General features: G+C 34.3%; 1 protein-coding gene across 2 annotated transcripts in view; it reads left to right on the top strand.

Annotated features, from left to right (window-relative positions):
- Positions 1-13,695, top strand: part of PKN2 (protein kinase N2) — a 133,233-nt gene extending 119,538 nt beyond the window's left edge. For both annotated transcript variants that reach the window (XM_025288336.3, XM_025288335.3), the window contains exons 17-22: positions 2,033-2,095; positions 3,663-3,739; positions 6,792-6,934; positions 10,386-10,493; positions 10,962-11,042; positions 11,129-13,695. In XM_025288336.3, the coding sequence (XP_025144121.2) occupies positions 2,033-2,095; positions 3,663-3,739; positions 6,792-6,934; positions 10,386-10,493; positions 10,962-11,042; positions 11,129-11,332 (676 nt within the window). In that variant the 3' untranslated portion in view covers positions 11,333-13,695. The remainder of the gene's footprint in view (positions 1-2,032; positions 2,096-3,662; positions 3,740-6,791; positions 6,935-10,385; positions 10,494-10,961; positions 11,043-11,128) is intronic.
- The last annotated feature ends 11,293 nt before the right edge of the window (positions 13,696-24,988 follow it).

The following is a 24,988-nucleotide window of genomic DNA, read 5'->3' as shown; positions in this document are numbered from 1 at the left end:
TTGCTTTAAAAAAAAAAAATACCTTAAGCAAGTTTAGAATCACATTGTTTTAATGGACTTCACTTCTGATAATTATTTAAGATCTAATGTATAATAAAATATTTATTAATAGTTGAATTTTAAAATTCTCAAAATTATGGCTCCATCTTTATAAAAATAAGTAAACACAAAACATATCTGTATTATCTATATGTACAAATAAGTGCATTCTGAAAGTTTGGAGAACAGTCACCAAACTAATAAGAGCAGTTATCTCTATGTGGCGTTAGGATGAGATGGAGATGTATGAATGAAAAATTGTGCTTTGGGGTACGGATGTTATGTGTTTTTTATAGAGGAAATATCCTTGTATTACTTGTAAAAATAAGATTCTCTTAAGTGTCTCCTTGTAGGCTATTCTACACTGAAGACAGCCCTGCATTTTTTAATTCATTCATTTATTATTGACCTACCTCCTCATTCGTTAAGGCTATTGTGTATCAAGGATTTTGCTCAGCATTTAAGCTGAACTCTGAAAAATACAAACATGGTCCAGTCTCTCAAGAGTTAATATTCTAGCTTGGTTGAAGTTTTCCTAAGATCGAAAGCTATTTAGCCAATTTCCAGACATCTTCACCTGTCCCGAGACAATTTGAGGTCAATATGCAAACACAAACTCACTTTCCCCACAAAACTTGGGCTACTTCTATTTCTTCACCTCTTCATTATAATAAAAAGGAAACCTTGAGAATCATTTTCAGCTTTTCCTTCTCCCTCATCCTTTATATTAATAGCTAATGAGACACTAAGTCCTGTTGTGCTCATTTTAAAGTTCTCTTAAATCAATCTCTTATTCTCTTTGTGGTCACTACATTAGAGGTTCTAATGATCTTTCATCGGTACTATCACTTTAGCTTTATCTGTTCCTTATCCCTCTGGATATCTACCTACTTGCACTCCAGCCTTCACACTACTATCAAGAAATTTCTCTCTAACATAAATCTGATCATTCTGCTCTCTTTAAAATGGTTTGATTCAGTATTGCTAAAAGAAGAATTTTCAGTACAGGCATACCTCAGAGATATTGGAAGTTCAGTTCCAGACCACTGCATTAAAACAAATATTATAATAAAATGAGTCATGTGAATTTTCTGGTTTCCCAGTGCATTTAAAAGTTACATTTACACTATACTGTAGTCTATTAAGTGTATGATAGCATTGTCTTTTTAAAAAATGTACATACTTTAATGAAATACTTTGCTAAAAAATGCTAACTATCATCTGAGCCTTTGTGATAGTAATGTCAGAGATCACAGATCACCATAACGAACATAATGGTGATGAAAAAGTTTGACATATTAAGAGAATTACTAAAATGTGAGACAGAGACTTGAAGTGAGCAAATGCTATTGGAAAAATGGCACCCATTGTGTTTCCATTCAGGGTTGCCACAAACCTTCAATTTGTTTTAAAAAAAAAAACAAAACAGAGTTATCTGTGAAACACAATAAAAGTGAAAATGCAGTAAAACAAGGTATGACTTTGTTCATAATATGACAATCAGGGTCTTTTGCAACTAAATCTCAGGCTGTCTTCTCAGCCTCATCTTCCACTACTTCTTCCCTCAGCATTTACTTCAGCCACAGACTTGTTATTGGTTGTCAAACATGCTATGCCTTGTACACCGCTATTCCTTTCCCTCTTAGGGAAATGCCCTATATTTCTCCCACAAAAGTTCTACCTTTTATAACATCCTTCTGCCTCTATAATGGCATATTGTAATTTTTTCCAAAGAACCAGATCAAATATCTACGCTTAAGAACTTAAGTGACCCCCACCCAAACGAAGTTAATGGCTTCCATTTTAGAGACTGTATTTTTCTTATTTTTAAAAGACTTAGCACATATCTTACATGTCTGGCACATAGTAAGGACTCAATAAATATTTGTGAAATTAGTTGACTAGAGTTCTGCTTCAAAGCATAAAGGTATAAACTCTGGGATTCAAAAACAGTGGAATTTATTAAAATTCTTTGATTTAATTCTTGAAACAGATTTTATGCTGCATGTGTAGTTCTTGGGTTGCAGTATTTACATGAACACAAAATTGTTTATAGGTGAGTAAAATTTTGATATCTTCTAATTGCTTATTGATAGGAAGCAGAATTAAAGATGATTAAGAATAGTTTCTGTTTAACTATCTTCATAATTTTCTCTTTCATATGGTAAGTGACCACTAAAAAAGTTAAAACCCAATTTTGAAAGACATAGTTAACATAATAATTATATGATGAACTTCTCTGTTACTGGTCCTCTGACCATTACCTAATTAGAATAGTCAAATTGTAAGCTGGCCTGCTGCTACTAAGTCGCTTCAGTCGTGTCCAACTCTGTGCAACCCCATAGACAGCAGCCCACTAAGCTCCTCTGTCCCTGGGATTCTCCAGGCAAGAATACTGGAGTGGGTTGCCATTTCCTTCTCCAGTGCATGAAAGTGAAAAGTGAAAGTGAAGTTGCTTAGTCGTGCCCCACTCTTAGTGACTCCATGGACTGCAGCCTACCAGGCTCCTCCATCCATGGGATTTTCCAGGCAAGAGTACTGGAGTGGGGTGCCATTGCCTTCTCTGGTAAGCTGGCCTATGATAACACAATTTACCAACAATATTCATCCTGGTGAATATTTATATTCAGTTGATCTACTATAGAAAATTTCTATAGACTACTACTACTGAAAATTTGTTCATGATAAGTAGCTTGTGCCATTTTGCTTCCTTCATTAAGCCTTGCTTAATGAAGTGTACTTGAGGACATAGCTGATTAGCTGATTTATGTACTGGCACAAACTCCTTACCAAATTGTAGACCAGTTAGAAATACTTCATAGTCCAGCAACTCGTCTGTGGCTAACACCTTGAACAGCATTGCTCTAGATCAGACAAATTGTAGGAAGGCCAGTCAGAATTAAAAGACTATAAACATGAGTTTATTCAACTTCTAACAATGTTTTCAAGGTAATGGTTTCCTCATGACCTTATTTTACTCAAAGAATAAAATATTTTCATGTTAATTTGTAATCATTTAGTATGACTTAATAACTCCCTCTTTAATTTGAATTATTCTCTTAGAATGTTAAACCTGCTTGCTCATACCCTATTTATGCTGTTCATTGACAGTTCTTTCTTATGGATGGTATGTAGGGAATTCAAACAAGTCTCAGAGTTCCCTGGTGATCTAGTGGTTTGGATTCAGCGCTTTCACTACTGTAGACCAAATTCAGTCCCTCATACAGTAACTGAGATCTTATATGCCACGTGGCATGGCCATTAATTTATTTATTTATTAAGCTTGAATAACATGAAAGTATAGGTATCATGAAAGATACATGAACTCTTTCTAAGCTTTAAAATATATATTTAAATAAATAAAACATTTCTCTTAGATACATTCTTACTTTTCTACATAATGGAATATTCAGAAATTATATTTTGTAAAGTAATAATCTTGCCCCAAAATGAAAATGAATATTTATAATATAGTATTTATAGTAAATCTCAAACCATAATATGAAAAAACTCATTTTTTAGTAAAGAGAAAGTGTAACTCATATTAAAATGATGTTTCCACTTTATTATCTACTGATTTTATTGATTTTTTTTTCATTTTGCTTTTTTTTTATCCTGAACAGAGATTTGAAATTGGATAACTTATTACTAGATACAGAGGGCTTTGTGAAAATTGCTGACTTTGGTCTTTGCAAAGAAGGTAATTGGATATTTTAAAGTGCCTTTTCTAATAAATTACTATTGCTTTGTTCTTTGGAAGTTTTCCCGGTTTGTCTATGGAAAGCAAAATGTATTTTTTAATTTATTAAAAATTAAACTTTATTCTTTATTGAGATATTACAGATTGTTCATATAACCTAATCTATAACAATTATTAAGAATTTATTCTGTGAACAAGAATAAGATTAGGTTTTCAGAAATCACAGTATGGAAAATAAGACTCTCTTTGTATGGTTAATAATTTTGTCACTACTCTAAGAAAGCATTGGTTAATCACCAGATTTTTTGCTTTGCTGTGATTGTGCAGAGTAAATTTAAATTACATATGCCTAAAAACCTCTCCTGCCTCTTAAAACTTTTAACATTTTAAATAGGAAAAAATGCATATGTATTTTATGTATATATATGTGTGTGTGTGTACACAGAAGTAAATAAATACCTAAACTGGGACAATTTGAATTATATGTAGCATAAGAAAGTGTAAAAAGCATGGGCTTAGGCTCTGTGTCTTTGGACAAGTTACTTCTAACCTCATGGAGTCTGTTTTCTCAGCTATAAAATAAGTGTAATTCTTCTTGTTTAGGAGTATTATGACAACTAGAGAGAGTGCCACGATTTGCGGCACTGTGCCTAATATAGTAAATAGGCACATTTAATGCATTGTATTGTAGGAAACATGGTCTCCCTCTCTACCCTGGTACTTCTTGTTTCTTATTCAGCTTTCTTCCCACCATATGCTGTAGTGCTCGGCACATCTTGAGTATTCAGTGAGTATTTAATTAATAAGTAGTTGGATAAATGAATGAATGACTTTTGTAAAGCTTTGTCCATTATTTACCCACTGACCTCCTAATTATTGAATCCAGTGAGTTTTTTTCTTTTATTGGATCTCTCTGTATTGGACATGTACCAGACACTGTTGACTGAAATGGTTTTGTTCCTCCGAGTCTGGCCTTAGCCCATTGCTATTCTTAGGTAGTTTTTAGCTAGCAATTATATACTGCTGCTAAGTTGCTTCAGTCGTGTCCGACTCTGTGCAACCCCATGGACTGCAGCCTATCAGGCTTCTCCGTCCATGGGATTCTCCAGGCAAGAGCACTGGAGTGGGTTGCCATTTCCTTCTCCAATGCATGAAAGTGGAAAGTGAAAGTGAAGTCACTCAGTCGTGTCTGACTCTTAGCGACCCCATGGACTGCAGCCTACCAGGCTCCTCCATCCATGGGATTTTCCGGGCAACAGTACTGGAGTGGGGTGCCATTGCCTTCTCCCAATTATATACTAATGATTCCCAAATCTATCATTTCCTTTCCAAACATATATAGTCAACTATCTACTAGACAGTTTTACTTGAACAGTCAGTCAGTAGGTACCTGAGTCACTATCCAGACAGAAATAGTTTCTTTTCCTCAGTCTCACTGGCAGTTGATGGCACCATAATCCTGTCTCCCAGTCTGAAAATGTGAAATTGTTCTGGACTGTCTCCTCTTCATTACTTTCCACATCCAGTTAATCACCAAATTGTATTAACATCTACCTCCTTAATGTTTGTTTTTTTTTTTCAAACAATATTTAAGTTTTTCATCTCCCTTCTATTTCCGATCATCATCTTGTTTTAACAAAGCTACTTTAATAGCCTCTTAACTTTTCTGTCTCTATTCTTTTTCTTCCTCAAATCTCAACCTGCCATATAATTGCTAAAATACAAAAGAGGCCCATATAAATTCAAAGCTGAACATGGTACGTCCCTACTGAAAACCTTCAGTGACAAAGACGTGATCTTTGTCTGCCTCTCCTGATCTGCCTGCCTCCTTCTCCAGCCAGATCTCTCGCAGCTTGCTTCTTAGTACCTTCTGTTGCAGCAAAACCAAACTGCTTACAGTCTTTGTCTCTCCACCATTATCACTTATCTCAACTCTATTTGCTGACTAACATCTGCTCATCCTTTATGCTTCTCAAATATCACCTGCACATATAAGCTACCTGAGACTCATCTCCTCCTATCCCAAGTACCAAGTCAGCTTTCTAAGATGATCTGATCATCATAAGATGAATGAGCTTTTAACACTTTAGAATACGTTCAGACATTTTCTTCAATAAATAGAATTTTATTTGACTAATTTATTACTATATTATGAGGAACATATTTGGGCTTCCCTTGTAGCTCAGTCGGTAAAGAATCTGCCTGCAACGCAGGAGACCTGAGTTCGATTCCTGGGTCAGGAAGATACCCTGGAGAAGGAAATGGCATCCCACTCTAGTATTCTTGCCTGGAGAATCCCATGGACAGAAGAGCCTGGCAGGCTACAGTCCTTGGAGCCGCAAGAACCAGACACGATTTAGTGACTAAATATGAAGAACGTATTTAGAAAACCAGTTAGCTAAAATGTTAATACTGTATCTCTATATAATATAATACACTTATTCAACTCTTGATTATCCAAGGGTTTGCTTTTGGTAGTTTTCAGACTACACTCAATGCTATTTTTATAATAAAGCAAGTAAGCATATTTTAAAAATTTAATTGACAGGGTAGAAATTAAAGTTTAGAATAAGTTTTTTTTTTCTTTTGTAACTTCTTAGCAGCACTTATAAAGTAATGACAAGAAAGAAAAAATAAGTAGTAAAATGAAACACGGAAATTTTATTTATTTTTATCTATTAATTAAATAATAGAGTTGCAGTTTACTCCATATTAATTTGTAGCATTTTCTTTAAAATCTTTTTCATGGGCTACCCTGGTGGTCCAGTGATCAGGACTCTGAGCTCTCAGTACAGGGGATCTGGATTTGATTCCGGATCAGGGAACTAGAGCCCACATTCCACAGCTAAAATATTCTATGTGCTGCAGCTAGGATCTGGTGAAGTAAAAAATAAATAAATAAATAAATATAAAAAAAGAATCTTTGATGTATTTTGAGTTTGATCACCATGCACAAATTGTACACCTTTAATTTTGCTTCCTAGCGATATCCTCTGACTCTTATGCTAGATTTTTTCTTTGCTAACAAATACCTGAATTTTATCTTTTTCAGGAATGGGATATGGAGACAGAACAAGCACATTTTGTGGCACTCCTGAGTTTCTTGCCCCAGAAGTTTTAACAGAAACATCCTATACAAGGGCTGTAGATTGGTGGGGCCTTGGTGTCCTTATATATGAAATGCTCGTTGGTGAGGTAAGTAGTATAAGATAGATAAAAGGGAAAGATGATTGAGAGAACAAAGCATGTCATTTATAAAACCACTTAATATGTTTTTTGTATAAATAGAACTTAAGCTTTATAAATACTTACATGTATTAGTAATGCTTATGATCCTATGTTACCTTCACTGTCTTTTTTAGGTTGTTATATTTGTGGAATGTATACCAGTGGTTTGAAAATAGTTTATTTGAGTGTTGCTATGGGCTTCCCAGGCGGCGCTAGTGGTAAAGAACCTGCCTGCTTGTGCAGGTAGACATAAGAAATCAGGTTCAATCCCTGGATCAGGAAGATTCCCCTGGAGGAGGGCAAGGTAACCCACTCCAGTATTCTTGCCTGGGGAATCCCATGGACAAAGGAGCCTGGTGGGCTCCAGTCCATGGCGTCACAGAGCGTAGGATGCAGCTGAAGTGATCTAGCACACTCGCATGGTTATGTTTTACATACATAACTGATCATTTCATAGGAGATAGAAAGCAGGAAGACTGATAAGAGGAATGTACTCTGTATCTATAAAGAAAAGTCAGCTATACATTGGTCAGAAATAAATGTTACCTTCAGAAGCAATATAGCAGAATTGAAAAGATTAACATTTTTTTCCTACTATTTTCTTTATATTAACTTAAAATAAATTTCTGGGGATAACTTAGTTTTACACAGAAATTGTTACCACTTAGAAAACAGTGAATTATATCTAATTAATAAAATAGTAAGAAGAGATTAATCTATTTTGTTATAAATTGTTTAAAATGATTAATTAGGGTGGAATTAAGAAAGAGTAAATATTTTTTAGACAAGTAATTGAAAACTACCTAGATGGGCTTGATGGTCTTGAGATGAAAGAAAAATTTTCTTATGGAATTGGTTCCTTGTTCTGCAGTTTTTCCAATGCCAGTGACCAACCTTGTATATTCTAGGCATGACAGAACTAGTAGCTGAATGAATGAATGGCTAAATTGTTAAATGTCAGAAATTTCTAGTTTTGTTCTGTGATTGTCATTTAGTGGCACTTATCCCAAACAACTAAATAAATGATTTTAGTTCAGCCACTCACAGTGCCCTTTGATATGTAAATTGGAATGGAAACTTGGAAAAGAAATAGTGAATTAAAATATATACTATGTGCTAGGTAGGCACGGTTCTATGTGCTTTATAAGTATTAGCTCACTTAATTTTTCATCAACCTTTAATGAGCTCAATAGTAGTCTTATGTTTATTTCCAGATGCATAATTAGAGACACAAAGAAGTTAGGAACTTTAAAGTTTTACAGCTCTCATATAGTAGAGCTTGGATTTTAACTTAATCTCTAAACCATTGTACTTTGCTACCTCCAAGATAGGGGATCCACACAAATTTATTTCACCTCTGTTTAGAAAAGAGAAACGCATACAGTGCTTTAAGACAGAAAGATATATTTTACACCTTATTAGCAGTTTTCTTTACTTTCTACAAGTGCCAGAAGTACCATAATAGTTGTTTCTATAAGCTCTGATATATTTAAACATTTTTTTAAGTAACATTTTTGTTGCTTTTTTTTTTAATTTAGTGTTCAATTATGTATGAGATTTGTTACCAAAAATTAGGTGCTTGCTTAAAATTTACTCTTTGGAGATGACATGCAAAAAATGAGAGTCTATTATCAAATACTATAGAATTAAGAGCCAGTTAATTTTACTCCCCCTGATTCTAAAGTATCTGGGAGATTTGGCAGTGAATAGTGAGGAAGTTCCTGTTTCATATTGTTTAAAGGAACTTCTCATTGGTTAAGCTCTTACTAGGAGATAAAAGACAGTGAATCTGGCTATTTCTTCACAATTGCCTTTTGCAGTTTAATTTCTTTTTAGCACCTCCATAAAAGGAGAATTGGGAAAAGAAAATTAAAACTCACTGGTACATATAATTTGTAATTTTATAGCACTGGTGAAATCTTAGCATTACCTTTTCTTAAATTTATAAAAGTGAGGTTTGGCTAAAGTTTATATCTAATTCCTCTATTAATACAAATGATTGAAAACTCACTGGATATATCATATTTTCAAATTTGTATGAGTTGTGAGGACTTGAATCAACCCTAGGAATAAGCTAACATCAGGTCCCCTTTCTCTGTGCCAAAGAAGAGTGAAGGTATCAGAGAAGTTTAAAATAACCTTAGATACTAGACTTAGATCCTTGACATCTGAACAGACTATTGAATTCTTTTAATATGTGCTTAAAATAGATTTGTTAACCTTCCATTGTTAGTACTGTTAGCTTATAATCTATTTGCAGAAAAAAAACTTTAACAGCTTAACAAGTATGTAAATATATTTTCACTATTCAAAGACTTGTGGAGTGAGTTTTCAAATACAAAATTGACTTATCAGATAGGAGTCAAAATTGCTTCGTATTACCATATAAAATTCTCATTGAAAATCCTTGTGAAATAGGATTTTCCCCTGACTTACTGTATCAATCCCAGAAATTATATTGTCCCATATAACAGGTGTTCAGTGTATGTATTTTGAGTGAGTAAATGAACAAGCCTGATTTTGTACAACAAGCCTGAGTTTTATCAGGCCAAAACTGAAATTTTGATAACTGAAAAGTTTGAAATTTTCTTAGATACAAACAATAATATTAGCAGTTCAGCTTTAGTATGTTGGGTTTTGAAATGATTTTCATAGGTTCCTCAGGTCAGAGATCCCTCTCTTGTTGATACCGCTTTCTGCTTGGCTCTTGTTCTTTAACAACCAACAGGAAGTAAGCAGCCAACTCTAAGGTGTCTAAAATTCTGAGGTAATAAGTCATATCTCATAGCCATATTTTCAGTGTAGTTGAGAGTTTATCCCTATGTACATCAAATTGTTATACTGAATGTTTATTTAACTACTTTTTTTTATTACTCAGCATAATTACTGTCACTATGAGCAACCATCCTAACATTCTTCTGCTGAACTGCCTCAAGACCTGTTGTGTATAGAGCATTAAATATGCCTGAAAATAATGTGATTTTTGGCTCCTTTCAATTTAATTTTGTTTACAGTTGCTTCTTAGTACAGTCAAATTGTCTCTAATTGTGTTTTGCCATTATTAATTTAATATTGACTGGAATTCAGAACACATTCATGTCTGATGTATCTCCACAAACTGTGCTTCCCTCTGTAGTAACACTTCACCTTATGCATTTCCTTCTGTCTTTCCACAAGATTTCAATAAGCGTATATGGTGTGTCCTCTGGATAATAGATACCTATCTATTGTGTATCTGTTGTAGCTTCTTGTAGTCCTTATTTGTTTTGGTGGAGGGTTCTTGTTTCATTTTGTTTTTCCTTTTCCTTTTTCTTAGTTTCCTCACTACATGGTTCTTTGTTGTATTTCAGAACTTTGAATAGATAAGATTTTACTATATTGAAACACATTTTGACTAACTCAGGGATATTTCTTCTAGTCTCCCTTCCCTGGTGATGATGAAGAGGAGGTCTTTGACAGTATTGTAAATGATGAAGTAAGGTATCCAAGGTTCTTATCTACAGAAGCCATTTCAATAATGAGAAGGGTAAGAATTTTGTTGTAATATATGTGTTTTATTTATAAAATAAATACGATACTCCAATACGTTGGCCACCTGATGCAAAGAACTGACTCATTGGAAAAGACCCTAATGATGGGAAAGATTGAAGGCAGGAGGAGAAGGGGACAACAGAGGATAAGAGATTGGATGGCATCATCAACTCAATGGACATGAGTTTGAGCAAGTTCAGAGAGGTGGTAATAGACAGCGAAGCCTGGTGGTAATGGACAGGGAAGTCACGGGGTTTCAAAGAGTCAGACACGACTGGGCGACTGAACTGACTGATATTAAGAATATGTCCCAGTAGCACTTTAGAAATTGTTTTTCAGTCATAGATGTTTATGGTTTAGACAAACACATATCAAAAGAAACTCTAAAAGGTTGCAAGTTACGAGAATCCTTCTCAGTGAATCTCTGGTTTTATACTTACTTTCTTCCTTTGTATTGTGTTAGTTATTAAGAAGAAATCCTGAGCGACGCCTTGGAGCTGGTGAAAAAGATGCAGAGGACGTGAAAAAACACCCATTTTTCCGAGTAAGTGTGAAAGTTTACAAATTTTCTGATACTCTAGCAGTTAGAAGTAGGAAACTAAACTGGTCATTTTATATTTTGTAATCCAGCTAATTGATTGGAGCGCTCTGATGGACAAAAAAGTTAAGCCACCATTTGTACCTACAATTAGAGGACGGGAAGATGTTAGTAATTTTGATGATGAATTTACCTCAGAAGCACCTATTCTGACTCCACCTCGAGAACCAAGGATACTTTCAGAAGAGGAGCAAGAAATGTTCAGAGATTTTGACTACATTGCTGATTGGTGTTAAGTTCCTACACACTGTGAAACCAAGCAGACTGACTCACAAGAAGACCTCTTAAAAATAGCAGCCCTTCATTTGCTGTCTGTGCCAACAAAAGCTGAGTTTTTTTAAACATATGAAGATGTGTTTAAAAGTACTATTCTAATACCTTCTTGAAAAGTAGCTTTTCAATGTATTTTAAACAAAATTCTGAACACTGGAAACAGTTTCATGGAGTTTAAGCTGAATGAACATCGGCCATGAAAATCTATCACAAATTATACTTTTGGATCAATAGTCTTATTTTTTAAAATCAGAGGGGAAAAAAAACACTCTTCTACAGTCCCTAGCTTTGCCATATGCCTGCCTTAAATGGAAGGAAAGTTAATTAGTTAATTTTCCTTAAGTGTGTTTTACAAGAAGAGGAAAAGAGGGCTTAGGATGTTATTACTATTCACACGTAGTATGATTCTGTTTGAATAAGGCAAATGCTCTTATTTTTTTAAAGAAATTACTGTAATATCCAAAAAAATGTAGTAATAGTTTGTGCACATTTTGGGGCTTTTTTAAAATGAAATGAATTGATGTCTTGTATTATACATTTTCTATATTTATTAGAAAATTTTTATTGCCTTATCTTTACCAACCATGTTAACAGAGCCTCATAGCTTTCCAACTGAGCTACTTGCCAAACGATCTTATTAAATCAACCATGCTGAAACAAACAGGAACAACTAAACATCTGCATTTACTTAAAATTTTAAGAATGAGGACTTAATGATCATCCTGAACCAAGATACTGTTACCTGTATGCATTCCCAAAGTCTAGATGCTTAGTACATTCAGTCATACTTTATTCCAGAATCAGTGAACTGATTGCTCCTTTTTTTTGATATGCATTGTACATTTATCAACCTAGTTCATCTTGTTCTTGTGTCTACTGTAGAAGGGAACTATATCTTTGTTAAAACATATGGATTATCATTGTATACATGCTGTGAACATGTATATGTGCAAGTTGTAATGTATTCTATGTTGTAGGTTTATTATTTAATTTCACCACTTCATCACTTTTGTACAGTGGCCAAGCAGACACCTCAGACTCCAGCATTTACATTAAGTGCATTTGTACATTTTAGGCCACTGGATCCAGATTTTATATTGGCAGTTACTGAGGGCAGAAGCAATATATTATAACAGAATGTATAAATATTTTTGATAAAACAGTCTATATTTTATAAAAATTACTATAACACTAAAGCTGTACCTCAAAAGTCTCAAAAATAATTTGATCAAATACTTTGTACAAGGATCCATTTGTGGCTTTTTAATGCCCTTATAGGAAAGTCTTTTTGCAAGCCATGACTTTTCTACTTGCCTGGAGTTTTGGGTTTTTTTTGTTTGTTTTGTTTCAATTATTTTCCCTCCTAGTCCATAACTTTATTGTTTTTCCTTAGTTCAATAATAACATCTTTGATTCCGTGCTTAGCATGTTAGCGTTGTCATACCTCAGGAATAGCAAGTTGTTAACTAACCAATAATGAGTTAACCATTTAATCACTATTGTCTTATGTCTTAAAAAATGCTGAAGTTCCTATGAGAAAATGAAATCCTGTTGATTTATAGAGGTTTTTTGAGCTTAAAACATACATGAATATTCCACCTTGCCAGGGTATGTTGGCATGTTTTTGCTATACTCTGAGAACAGTTAAAATTGTTCAGAGATAATTTCTATTTCCTTATAAATTGATTATAAACCATGATCCCTTGGGGGAAAATCATATAGGAAAAGGGAGCAATATGTTGTTTTAAAATTATTTTAAAATGCCAGTTCACTTCCTTGGTAAAGGACAATAGAGGATCTTAGCCAAACTGTCTGCTTTTAATTTAAACAGTGTTAATACAACATTAAAAAAACACTAAATACTTTTGAGGTACAGTCTGCTCACCTTTTCTGGTTCTCAAATATGCATAGAAAGCAATGTCTAAAATAGGTTTTTAGCATTAAAAACTGACATAGCATTTTGTAACTACACAGTGTACAGAATTTTTTTTTTTAATTAAAGTCAATCACTAAAAAAAATTATAGGGCAGGGTATATTCACACAATTAAGCTGAAGAAAGCACTAATTTTTTTCTGTAGTTTTAAAAAAATATATATTTTAGTCAGATTTAAAATTTTTAAACTCTATAGAGTGTAAATATATTTTGTTATTACTGTATGTGTAAGTGACTGCTCAAGCACTTTGTAAGGAAATTAGGATATTTTAGAATGGTACACTATGCATTCAAATGAAATGTGCCTTTATGTCATTTTAAGAAAAAGTGTTTTGCAGTCATAAATTACCACAAATGCACAAATTAAAGTTTAAATAGATTGTAATTTGTAATTTTGTTTTTAAGTATTATTTCCTTTTGGAAACTTACTGTTGGTCAAAATATGTATTAGCTTTACTATATTCAAGATCTTGAAGATAAGTTAGCTTTAGTTAATTTTCTTGCAGGTACTTTTAGTCCTGGGGAAGGGCAAAATCATTAAGAATCAAACCGAATTTTCTACTTCACTGGTAATACTGGGAAAATTTTGCATTTTTTTCCTGTAAGTTTAGTAGCATCTTTCATTCAGTGGTTACTTATGCAATGCCTTCTGTGTGCTAGACACTAAGTATAGAAAAGTACAAAAAAGAAAGCACCAAAGTCTTCATAAATGAAGAATGGTATACATTAATGCTAAAATGTATTATATGTACTTTTGTTTGAGATTATTTATTTAATTTTAGGACATTTGAAAATAGGTAAACAAAAACAGATTACTAGCCATTTTGTAGTCATCTTATTCAAAAATTATGAATGGAATATTTTAGAAATGTAAAAAAGATCCATGTTATCTCTGTGACACAAATTAAGGTCATAATGTAAATCACATTATGTTGACTAAGTGAAAGCTGCATTATAGATTGAAGTCTAACAGAAGTTTTACAAGTGCTGCTAATCTTTCCAAAGCACTGAGGGGTGAGTATGAGAAACCCAAAAGAGCAAATGCCAGCCCATGGATCGTATTTTTAATTCAGAATTCTTATTTACCTTCTAGCTACTTTTTGATATCTAGTGTTGCTCTGATATAAGCTTCATATGTATATACAAATATAACTGTGTATTTATAAACATATGTATATAAATATATACATATATAAATAGAGGTAAGTTTTTGAAGTATCTTCTAAGTGTAAAAAATCTTGCATGATTTGTACTTCTAGTATCATGACTAAGTAGAAGCTCTCAGACATCCAAAAGGACACATATTTTGAGTCATTGCTAGTCTCATTAAAGATAAAAGTGGTCTCTGGCAATTCCTCACTCCAAAGTAGTCAAACAAACTTTTGAGCATGAATCTGGACACACTAAGGCTTCAGCATCTAAGAGTTAGGGAGTATCCAAGCACAAGAGTGAGAATACTCAGAGATGGGGAGATTAGTCCAGAGAAGTTGAAAGTTGGAGAGGATAAGAGCCAGGATGGAGCTGACTTTGGAAATGCAGGCACCCAGAAGAAATAGAGTTGCCAAGGATGGATTTCTGTAGCACCGTTGTTATGGGGATAACAAACTTTGGAATTGCAATAGAACTTACATTCTGTGCTAAAATTCTCTAGAGGAGCTCAAGTTCTATTTTACATATCACTGTCTGTCTACTAGTAGAATCAAATATTTTCTGAATTAAACTTCTCCAGGATGGAAATATATAGGATTTTCACAAATTAAAATCAAGCAGTACACTATCACAGATCACCAAATAGATGAGTGACAGGAAGTTATCTTTAGTGAAGCCAATAAAAAAAGCAAATACAGACTTCCCCTTCAAAAGATTGCAAACATTAGGACCCTTAGATGCAGAATATAACTATATAAAAATGTTTATATGCCTAAAATTTACCAGTATAAATAAGTAAAATGATATTTGAAGGAAATTAACATTTTGAAAAAAATTTTTTAAATATATATAATTGACCAAGTTTGAAACTCAGTGGAAGCATTACAGCAGATGAGACAGGTGAAAAAAGAACTTAGTAAGTCAAATAAAGCAATGAGAAAATGAAAAATATGAAAGGAGGTTTAAGAGGTATGGAAGACAGAAGGGAGACTCAATCAGAAGAAACAGAAGAGAGGCAGTATGTACAGAGATAATGGCTGCGAATTTCCCAGAGATGAAAAATATTTAAGAAGTACCATATTCTCCACGCAGAAACATAAATTTATGCATGGAATCATTGTTGTGAAGCTGCAAACCACAAAGGCAACATCTTGAAAATATGCAGGGGGAAAGGACTGATAGTATAAGGGCTTCCCTGACGGCTCAGACAATAAAGAATCTGCCTGCAATAACAGGAGACCTGGGTTCCATCCCTGGGTCAGGAAGATCCTTGGAGAAGGAAATGGCTACCCACTCCAGTATTCTTGCCTGGACAATTCCATCATTGTAGTGAAACTGCAGACCGCAAAGACAACATTTTGAAAATACCAGGGAGAAAGGACTAATTATCTATGAAAGAAAGACAAACAGTTAACTTTTCAATAGCAGCAATAGAAGCAGCGGAATATTATTTTCGGAGCATTGAAAAATGAAATGTCAACCTGGAATTGTGTAGAAAGTAAAATTATTTTTTTTAAGAATCAGAGAAATTTAAAATATTTTTTAAAAGTTTGGATCAAGAGTCGTACTCAAAAGGAAGTGCTTCAAGAAGAAAGAAAATGATCCCAAAATGATGATCTAAGATACAAAAAAAGGCTTGTAAGCAAATAAAATGGTAAACAAGGAAATTTAAATAAACCAGGTCCACACATAGAAGCTTTTTTTTCCCTAGGTTAAGTTAACAGAAACCTGGATAGCAAATGTAAGAAAGTGGAGAGACGATCAGAGCTAAAGTATTCTGTTGTGTTGTTGGGGTGTCAAGGTACTGATTAACTTTAGTTAAATATATAATCATAAAATGTCAAGGATATTCACTGAAAGAATATAGTGTATATAAATTTCAAATCAAAGATAAGATGGTAGAAGTCTAAATGTATAGCAATGTAAATAGAGAAAGCTGGTTAAAGGCTTTAGTTAAAAGCAAAGTAAAAAAGGAAATTGACTTTCTAATGTTTACAAAAAGATCAATCTAAAATATACATAGAGAAGTTGGATGTAAAAGTAGGAGGAAATGTATATGATGCAAAAACCAGTCAAACTGAAGCTGTGCTAGCTTTACTTAATATCGAACAAAACTGATTTTCGATGCATCTTGAAAAAAAGACGTTTTTGTCACCAAGAGTGGAGTGTTTCTACACAATGATAAAAGATTAAATTCACCAAAAAGGTACAGTAATTCAAAGCACATATGTATCTAATAAAGTAGTCTCTAAATACAAACTTTAAGAGCAACTTAAAAATAACAAATATTCATCAGGGTGGAAGAGTTCAACTCACATTCTTGGACAACAGACTTTTTAATTAGCAAAGATAAAAAATGTTGAAGAAAACAATAAGCTTGGTCCAGTGGGCATACATAGATTTCTGCATCCAGCAATTAAGAGAATCTACATTCTTTTCAAATACATTTACAAAATGGAGCATTTACAGAAATTGCAGAAAATTATAAAATTATACCAATTATATTTTCTAACTAGAATAAAAAGATTAAATATATATGAATTTTATCTCATAAATATTGATATAAAAATACTAAAAAATATTAACAAATCAGGTTCAGTGATATATACAAAACACACTATTCCATTAGCAAATTAAGAATGACTTAGTATTAGAAAATCTGTAATTGTCATTTACCATAGTAACAGGTTATAGAAGAAAAGGTAATAGATTTAGAAACAGCTGATCACATTCATGCTTTAATAGGGCATGGCAGAGTTGGTTAAACTGATAAGTGATATATATAGTAAAACAAAAAAACACAAGTAACAAAACTCAATGGCATCATCCCATATGAGGAAACATTCTCTTTAAAACTGGGGAATAGGGCTAGGATGCCTGTTATTACTACTTTTCAACATTGAACTCTGCTACTCTCAATAATATAAGCATTCAAAGGAGGAAGTAAAATGGTTATTATGATTATCAACCTAGAAAACTCAAAGACTACAATTAGCTAACAATCATAGTTGATCTAAGATTCTGGTTATAAGATGAAGATACAAAAAGCCGGTGACATGTCTTTGGATCATTATCAAGTAATTAGAATACAAAATATTTTTAAAAAACAACCTTTCAATAGCAACGAAATTTAAGTTACCTAAAAATAAATTTAACAAAAGATGTGCAAAATCAGTTGTTTCTGTTTTTTTTTTTTAATTCTTTACGGGGAGACATTAAAGAAGACCTAAGTAAATGTAGAAATATCCCATATTATCATGTGCTACCAAGTTTTCCTCAAATTGCTCTGTAGGTTTAATGCAACTCCAGTCAGATGTTTCAACATCTTTTTTTGGTAGAACTTTACAAGTTCATTCTAAAATTTATATGGGGCTTCCCTGGTAGCTCAGCTCTTAAAAGAATCCGCCTGCAATGCAGGAGACCCCGGTTTGTTTCCTGGGTTGGGAAGATCCCCTGGAGAAGGGAACAGCTACCCACTCCAGTATTCTGGCCTGGAGAATTCCATGAACTGTATAGTCCATGGAAAGTTTATATAGAACAAAAAGTCAATAATAGTAAAGAATAGTTTAAAAAATTTCTGAAGAACAAAGAGAAAGAGAAGGAATTTACCCTACCACATATGAAGAATTTAAAAAGTGTTGCAATTATTTGCAGAATTGGTACATATTACAAATTAAACAATAAGGCCAAGGAACAGACCCACACATATATATAAAACTTGATATACAAAAGTAGCAACCTGGGGACTTCCCTGGTGGCACAGTAGTTAAGAATCCACCTGCCAGTGCAGGGGACACAGGTTCAATCCCTGGTCTAGGAAGATCCCAGAGACAACTAAGCCCATGCACTGCAACAGGAGAAGCCCCCACAGTGAGAAACATGCACACCACAACTAAAGAGTACCCCTGCGCACCACACCCAGAGGAAGCCCACACAGCGATGAAGATAAAATCAATAAAAAGTTTTAAAAAGAGCAATATGACAATTTAGTGGAGAAAAATAATGTTCCATAGATAGAGCCAGGAAAATTGCTTACCCATATGGAAAGGGAAAAAGAAACTGAATTTCTGTGTAACACCATCCTAAAATTTCAAATGAAGTAAAAAAATGTCAAAAGACATCAATCAGTGAAAATACTATATACATAGGAGAAGAAAGCACTAAAATTAAGAAAAATTCATAATTCAACCATAGTAAAATTCAAAAGTTCTGTTTATGAGAAAACATCATAAAGTAAAAAGGCAAGTCACAAACTGGAAGATTATTTCCATCATGTAACAGAATGATAGCTAATATACATTAAAAGTTCCTGAAATTCAATTAGGAAGACAGTGACAAAGTTCAAAAGATATGAACAGATATTTCACATGAACAGTATATGTATCCAATCTCAACTGTTCTTAGAAGCTACAAAATCAAGACCATACTGAGATAAAATTGTGTGCTGTGCTCAGTTGCTCAGTCGTGTCCAACTCTTGTGACCCTGTGGACTGTAGCCCACCAGACTCCTTTGGCCATGAGATTATGCAGGCAAGAATACTGGAGTTGCCATTTCCTCCTCCAGAAGATCTTCCCAACTCAAGTTGAACCCACATCTCCTGTGGTTCCTGCATTGGCAGGTAGATTCTTTACACTGAGCAATTGCACGCATTCAGTTGGCAAAAATTTTACATTCAGCTCATATCAAGTGGTAGAGATGGAGTGGAACAAAGATCTTGTGTAAATTGTTTTGAGGAGTATAAAGAAATAGCCACTCTGGGAACACAATTTGGTATTATCTTGTAAAGTTGAACATTTACATACTTTGGTACCCAGCAATTCCACTTGGGTACTGTAGCCTTCCCAGGTGGTGCAAGTGGTAAAGAATCCACCTGTCAATGCAGGAGATGTAAGAGACATGGGTTCAATCCCTGTGTTTGGAAGATGCCCTAGAGGAGGAAATGGCTACCCACTCTGGTATTCTTTCCTGGAGAAATTGCATTGACAGAGGAGCCTGGTTGGCAACAGTCAGTGGGATTGTAAAGAGTTGGGCGTGACTGAGCATACAGTGCCCTGTATCCTAAAGAAACTCTTTTTACATACACACAAGACTGTTCCTAGCACTATTTGTAAGCAAAATTGGAAACAACCCAAATAGTTATCAATGGAAGAAAATGGTTTAATATAATTAAACTGTGAAATATTACAGAGCAATGATGATCAACTGCCCCTATAGTGAACAGTACAAAAGAGCAAAATATGTGAAAGAAGCTAATAAAGACTATGTACAGTGTCATATAAGTTTTTAAAAGTTAAAAATTAAGCCAAACCAAACATAAATGTGATTAAAAAAAAATTGCTTTTCTTTTCTTTTTTAAGCAAGTAATTGTTGAAAAATAAAGATAGAATTATCTGATGAAAGAATATGATAGGGGTGGAATACACATGATGATGCGAAGAGCTGACTCATTGGAAAAGACCCTGATGCTGGGAAAGATTGAAGACAAAAGGAAAAGAGGGAAGCAGAGAATGGGAGAGTTGGATAGCATCACTGACTCAGTTCAGTTCAGCCGCTCAGTCCTGTCTGACTCTTTGCGACCCCATGGACTGCAGCACACCAGGCTTCCCTATCCATCACCAACTCCCGGAGCTTGCTCAAACTCTTGTCTGTTGAATCGGTGATGCCATCCAACCATCTTATCCTCTTGATATTTGAGCAAACTCTGGGAGATAGTGAAGGACAGGGACGCCTGGCCTGCTGCAGTCCATGGGGTTGCAAAGAGTCAGACATCACTTAGCAACCGAACAACAATAATACTGATAGGTAGAAGCTTAGATCTTCAGTTTGGATGGTGATTTAATCAGTTCAGTAATATTAATAAATTATATACTCCTCACCATCTTGAATCCTCACTTTTCTCCTTTTCTACCTTATATTGCCATCTCCATCATACTGTTTAATGTATATCCTCAGCCCCCTGCTCCTCTCTTGCTTCTTAACCCTGTTAAACCCATCCAAATCTATATTAAATCTGTTTCTGCATCTAAACAACCATGCTAGCTTGTCTCACTACCATGAAGTGAGCCAATACTAAATTTCCTTAGTCTGGTGGTTCTCAAACTTTAAAGTGTATTAGAATCTCAGAATCATTAGATGAACTTGTACATGAGGTTTATCAATCAGATTGTTCGTTTTGTTTTTTTTTTATATTGGTTTGTATGAGTTCTTTGTATATTTTGGATACTAACTTCTTCTCTGATACATGGTTTGCAAACACTTTCTCCCATTCCATAGGTTGCCTTTTCATTTTGTTAATTTTCTCTTGCTGTGCAGTAGCTTTTTAGTTAATGTAGTCCCACTTATTTAGCTTTTGTAGCTTGTGCTTTTGGTATCATATCGAAAAAGTCATTGCTCGGACCAGTGTCAGGAAACTTTGTTCCTATGTATGAAGTCTTATGGTATTAGATCTTAGGTTTACATCTTTAATCCATCTTGAATTAATTTTTGTGAATGGTGTCAGAGATCCAGTTTCATTTTTTTGCACATGGTTGTCCAGTTTTCCTAGCACCCTTTATTGAAAGGGCTATCTTTTCCCCATTGAGTGTTCTTGGATCTCTTGTCAAATATTGCTGCTGCTGCTGCTGCTAAGTCGCTTCAGTTGTGTCCGACTCTGTGTGACCCCATAGACGGCAGCCCACCAGGCTCCCCCGTCCCTGGGATTCTCCAGACAAGAACACTGGAGTGGGTTGCCATTTCCTTCTCCAATGCATGAAAGTGAAAAGTGAAAGTGAAGTCTCAGTCGTGTCCAACTCTGTGCGACCCCATGGACTGCAGCCCACCAGGCTCCTTCGTCCATGGGATTTTCCAGGCAAGAGTACTGGAGTGGGGTGCCATTGCCTTCTTCATGTCAAATATTAATTGATTATAAATGCGGGGGGCATATTTCTGGACTCTGTACTGTGCTATGTCCACTTTTGTGCAAGTACCATGCTGTTTTAATTAGCTATGTAGTATAGTTTAAAATGAGCAAGTGTGAATGAATGCCTTTGGTTTTGTTCTTCTTTCTCAAGATCACTTTGGTCATTCAAGTTTCCTTTTGTGGCTCCAAACAAATTTTTAGGATTATTTTTTTCTATTTATGTGGAAAATATCATTGGAATTGTGATAGAGACTGCACTGAATCTATAGATAACTTTGAATAATACAGATGTTGTATATAGAAACACAACTGATTTTTATATGTTGATTTTACATCCTGTAACTTTACTGAATTTGTTGATTAATTCTAATTTTTTTGTTTCAGTCTGTAGGGTTTTCTTTATATAATATCATGTAATCTGCAAATAACAATTTTACTCCCTTCTTTCGAATTTGGATGCCTTTTCATTTCTTGCTCAACATTTTTCTCACTCCAGTTTTGATTGCTTGCTAACTTTGCTGTAGCTTTATTTGCTTATACGTTGGAGCCAGAAATACTGTCTTTATGTCAAAGTGATCAGTTTTTCCTTCAGCATCAAAACACATTGCCATTATTAAGATGAGCATAAGTCAAGTTTTTAAGTATTAGGATCACTTAGCACAAACACCTGTGAAAGGCATGTGAAATTGAGACCAGCTGAGAGACAGTTCACCTGGCTCCCTTATCATGTTCACTCTGAAAAATAGATTGATTAAGATATGGAGTAAAACAAGAGACAAACTGGTAGCAAAATGTACTTTTCTTTCTCTCTTGTTTAGGTGTACATGCCAAGTAGGTATTTGTATAAATGAAATATGTGCTTGATGTTGCCAAGGATATATAATTAAGTAATTTGTAAAACACCCCTCCTCTCTTCAAATAATCAGCACTGTGTATCTCCTAGGCATGAATATAAACAGAAAGAAATCTAAGATATCAAGATCACCGTCTTGGCACTGGGCTTTCCAGGGCAGTTTAAGTGTTCCCATTTTCACTGACATTTTAGATCTTGCCTTTTAACCCCACCCACTTTCTATTCGGTTCTACTTTATTCACTTGCTTGTCATCCTAATCAGATCTCTGACCTGAAACCATTGCCTGCTTGTGACCTTAGTATTACCACTTTTCCCTGTTTTTAGAAGCACAACAGTAATATTTAAAAATTTTCAGTATTCTACCATATATGATCGCATTTAATCCCCAAGGCTATCCCTGTGAAGGTGGCCGAGTGAAGTAAGTTGCCCCAGCTCACACGGCTGCTAAGTGGCAGAGGCAGAACCTTGAGCCCTTCTTTGCCCAGTGTTATTTTTTTTTTTCGTGTTATGCTACAAATCTTTTAAGTTGGTTTTAAGTTAGACCAGTAGATAGTCAACTCCCCCTGAAAGTAAGATGAAGACAGAATAAAATTAAAACTCCCATTTACTTTCCCCCAGGAATACTAACTACATCAGTGGTATTACATACTTCTTATTGCATTACATCAGGAGAAATGTAATATCACATTTTTCCAAGTTTGATCACTTGTTTAAGTTGATGACCATGAGAGCTCTCTTTGTGAAGATATATTTTTCCTTTATAACTAACAGACAATCTGAGACAATACATTTTTTCCCAAACAACCTTCCTCCCAATACTTACCTGAATAACTTACTACATTGGGAGTTGCAGAATAATTTTCCAACCCTAGTATTTCATCTACATGTGATAACTGCCATTCCTGTTAAGTTTTCCCTTTATCCTCCTAACCTCACTTAAAAAATAAAATTGAGTATTGTGTGGGTTTTTTAAAATCATTGTATTATAATCCATTGCTATTACTATTTTTTTTCTTGGATGCTTCGTCCCCAGACTTGAACCCATTGGTGTTTGAGTACCTCCTTGCTTGCTTGTGCTATGAGATGTTTGTTCTTGTCCCAATATATGCAATCCCTGCAAAACCTGGAATTAGCCCTTTCTATGAGAAAGAATATTTAGAAACTTAAAATCTGCTGTTGTGAAGTCATGATTTCTAAATCCTTTCAGTTGATATAGAAATAAACCTTTTTCAAAATTATGAGTTTATGCTGATTTAAATGGAGCATTGCAGGATTCTTTATCAACTTTTCTTCATTTCATATTTTTATGTCTCTTCTGCCATTATAGACCCTCATTTTTAAGAGTCTGTATTTGTGATTCAGTTTCATACTAGAAAGCATTATTTTTCACTTGTTTTAGAAAAACTTGTTCAGTTTACCAAAGTGATCACTATATTTGAAAAGTAACAGGAGGGACTTCCCTGGAGATCCAGTGGTTAATACTCATTGCTTCCACTGCAGAAGGCACAGGTTTGATCCTTGCTCAGGGAACTAAGATCCCACATGCCATGCCACATGGCCAAAAAAAAAAAAAAATGATATGAAAGCTTAAAAGCTTCATGTCACTACCTTCAATGCCTCAATGGGAAATAGGCAAACACATCAATGGTCCTGAAAAAATGCAATTTTTAGGTAATTGTTGATACAGTTCCTAATTTCTATTTTCTTTTTTGCTATTTATACAAAGGCATCACACTCACAAGTTTATTTCTCCTAGTGTACAGATTCATATTTTAGATTCTCAGTGGAATCCAGGTCAGTATTTTTGACATTGATAGCATTATGGTGAATTATAATATTTGCTTCTTCATGCGTTTTATATTTTAGTGAGCCATTTTTGAATTGCTGGTTTATTTTGTGAAATATGGATATAATATAAAAAATTAATGAAAAATGTGAACTAACCAAGACTAAACAATATGCAAATGAAAATACCTTATTGCCTTATCTGATTGGCACATTCTGTGTTGGTGCATGCAGTATTTAAGAATGTAATTATTAACAAGAGTTAGGTTTCTATGGAAATAGTAACTACTTTTATCTTTTACAAATTTGAAATTGTGTGAAAAAACCTTAATCCCAGTAATTTTATCTTTGGCCCCCAAACTGCTTATAAACCACTTAGTAGACTTCTAGGGATTTCCAGCATTTAAACACTGTAAAAAAAAAAAAAAAAAAAGTCATAGCTTTTTCTAATCCACCATCCTGGGCTCATCAAAACCCAGGCTTTTCTGATAAAGCAAATAAATTGCACTTTGATTTCTAAAGAACCCCTGATGCCTCCTTGGTACCTGCTTTTTCTTTGCACACTGATACTACTGCTTCACTATTCCTTCAAGTTGTGTTGTAGTCTAGTTAGAATAGGTAAGAAATAAATGCCAAAATGACCTTTTAAATGTTGTCATTTGAGGCCAATGCTGTAAATTGGAGACCTTTGAAATGAGGCCTATGAAGAAAAAAGCAGTCTAAAGTGTGCATTAACTGTTTGAACTGGAAATTACTTCTAGTTTAGTTAATAAAACTATATAAATTAAAAGTAATGCATATATATGTATTTCTTTATTCTGTGTTGTGTCTTTTCCATGTTGAGATGTCCAAGCCTAGAATTCGGGAAGAGGCCTAGGCTGGAGAGGTTTACAGTGGGAACAAGGGGCGATCTTTCAAGAAGTTTGGCTATGAGAGCAAGAAAGTGCCAAGGAGCAAAGAGTTTAGGACCCAGAAGAGACTGCAATGTGTTTACATGT

Source organism: Bubalus bubalis, chromosome 6 (assembly GCF_019923935.1).
Source record: "Bubalus bubalis isolate 160015118507 breed Murrah chromosome 6, NDDB_SH_1, whole genome shotgun sequence".
NCBI classification, from domain to species: Eukaryota; Metazoa; Chordata; class Mammalia; order Artiodactyla; family Bovidae; genus Bubalus; species Bubalus bubalis.
This window is presented reverse-complemented; position numbering and strand designations above follow the sequence as displayed.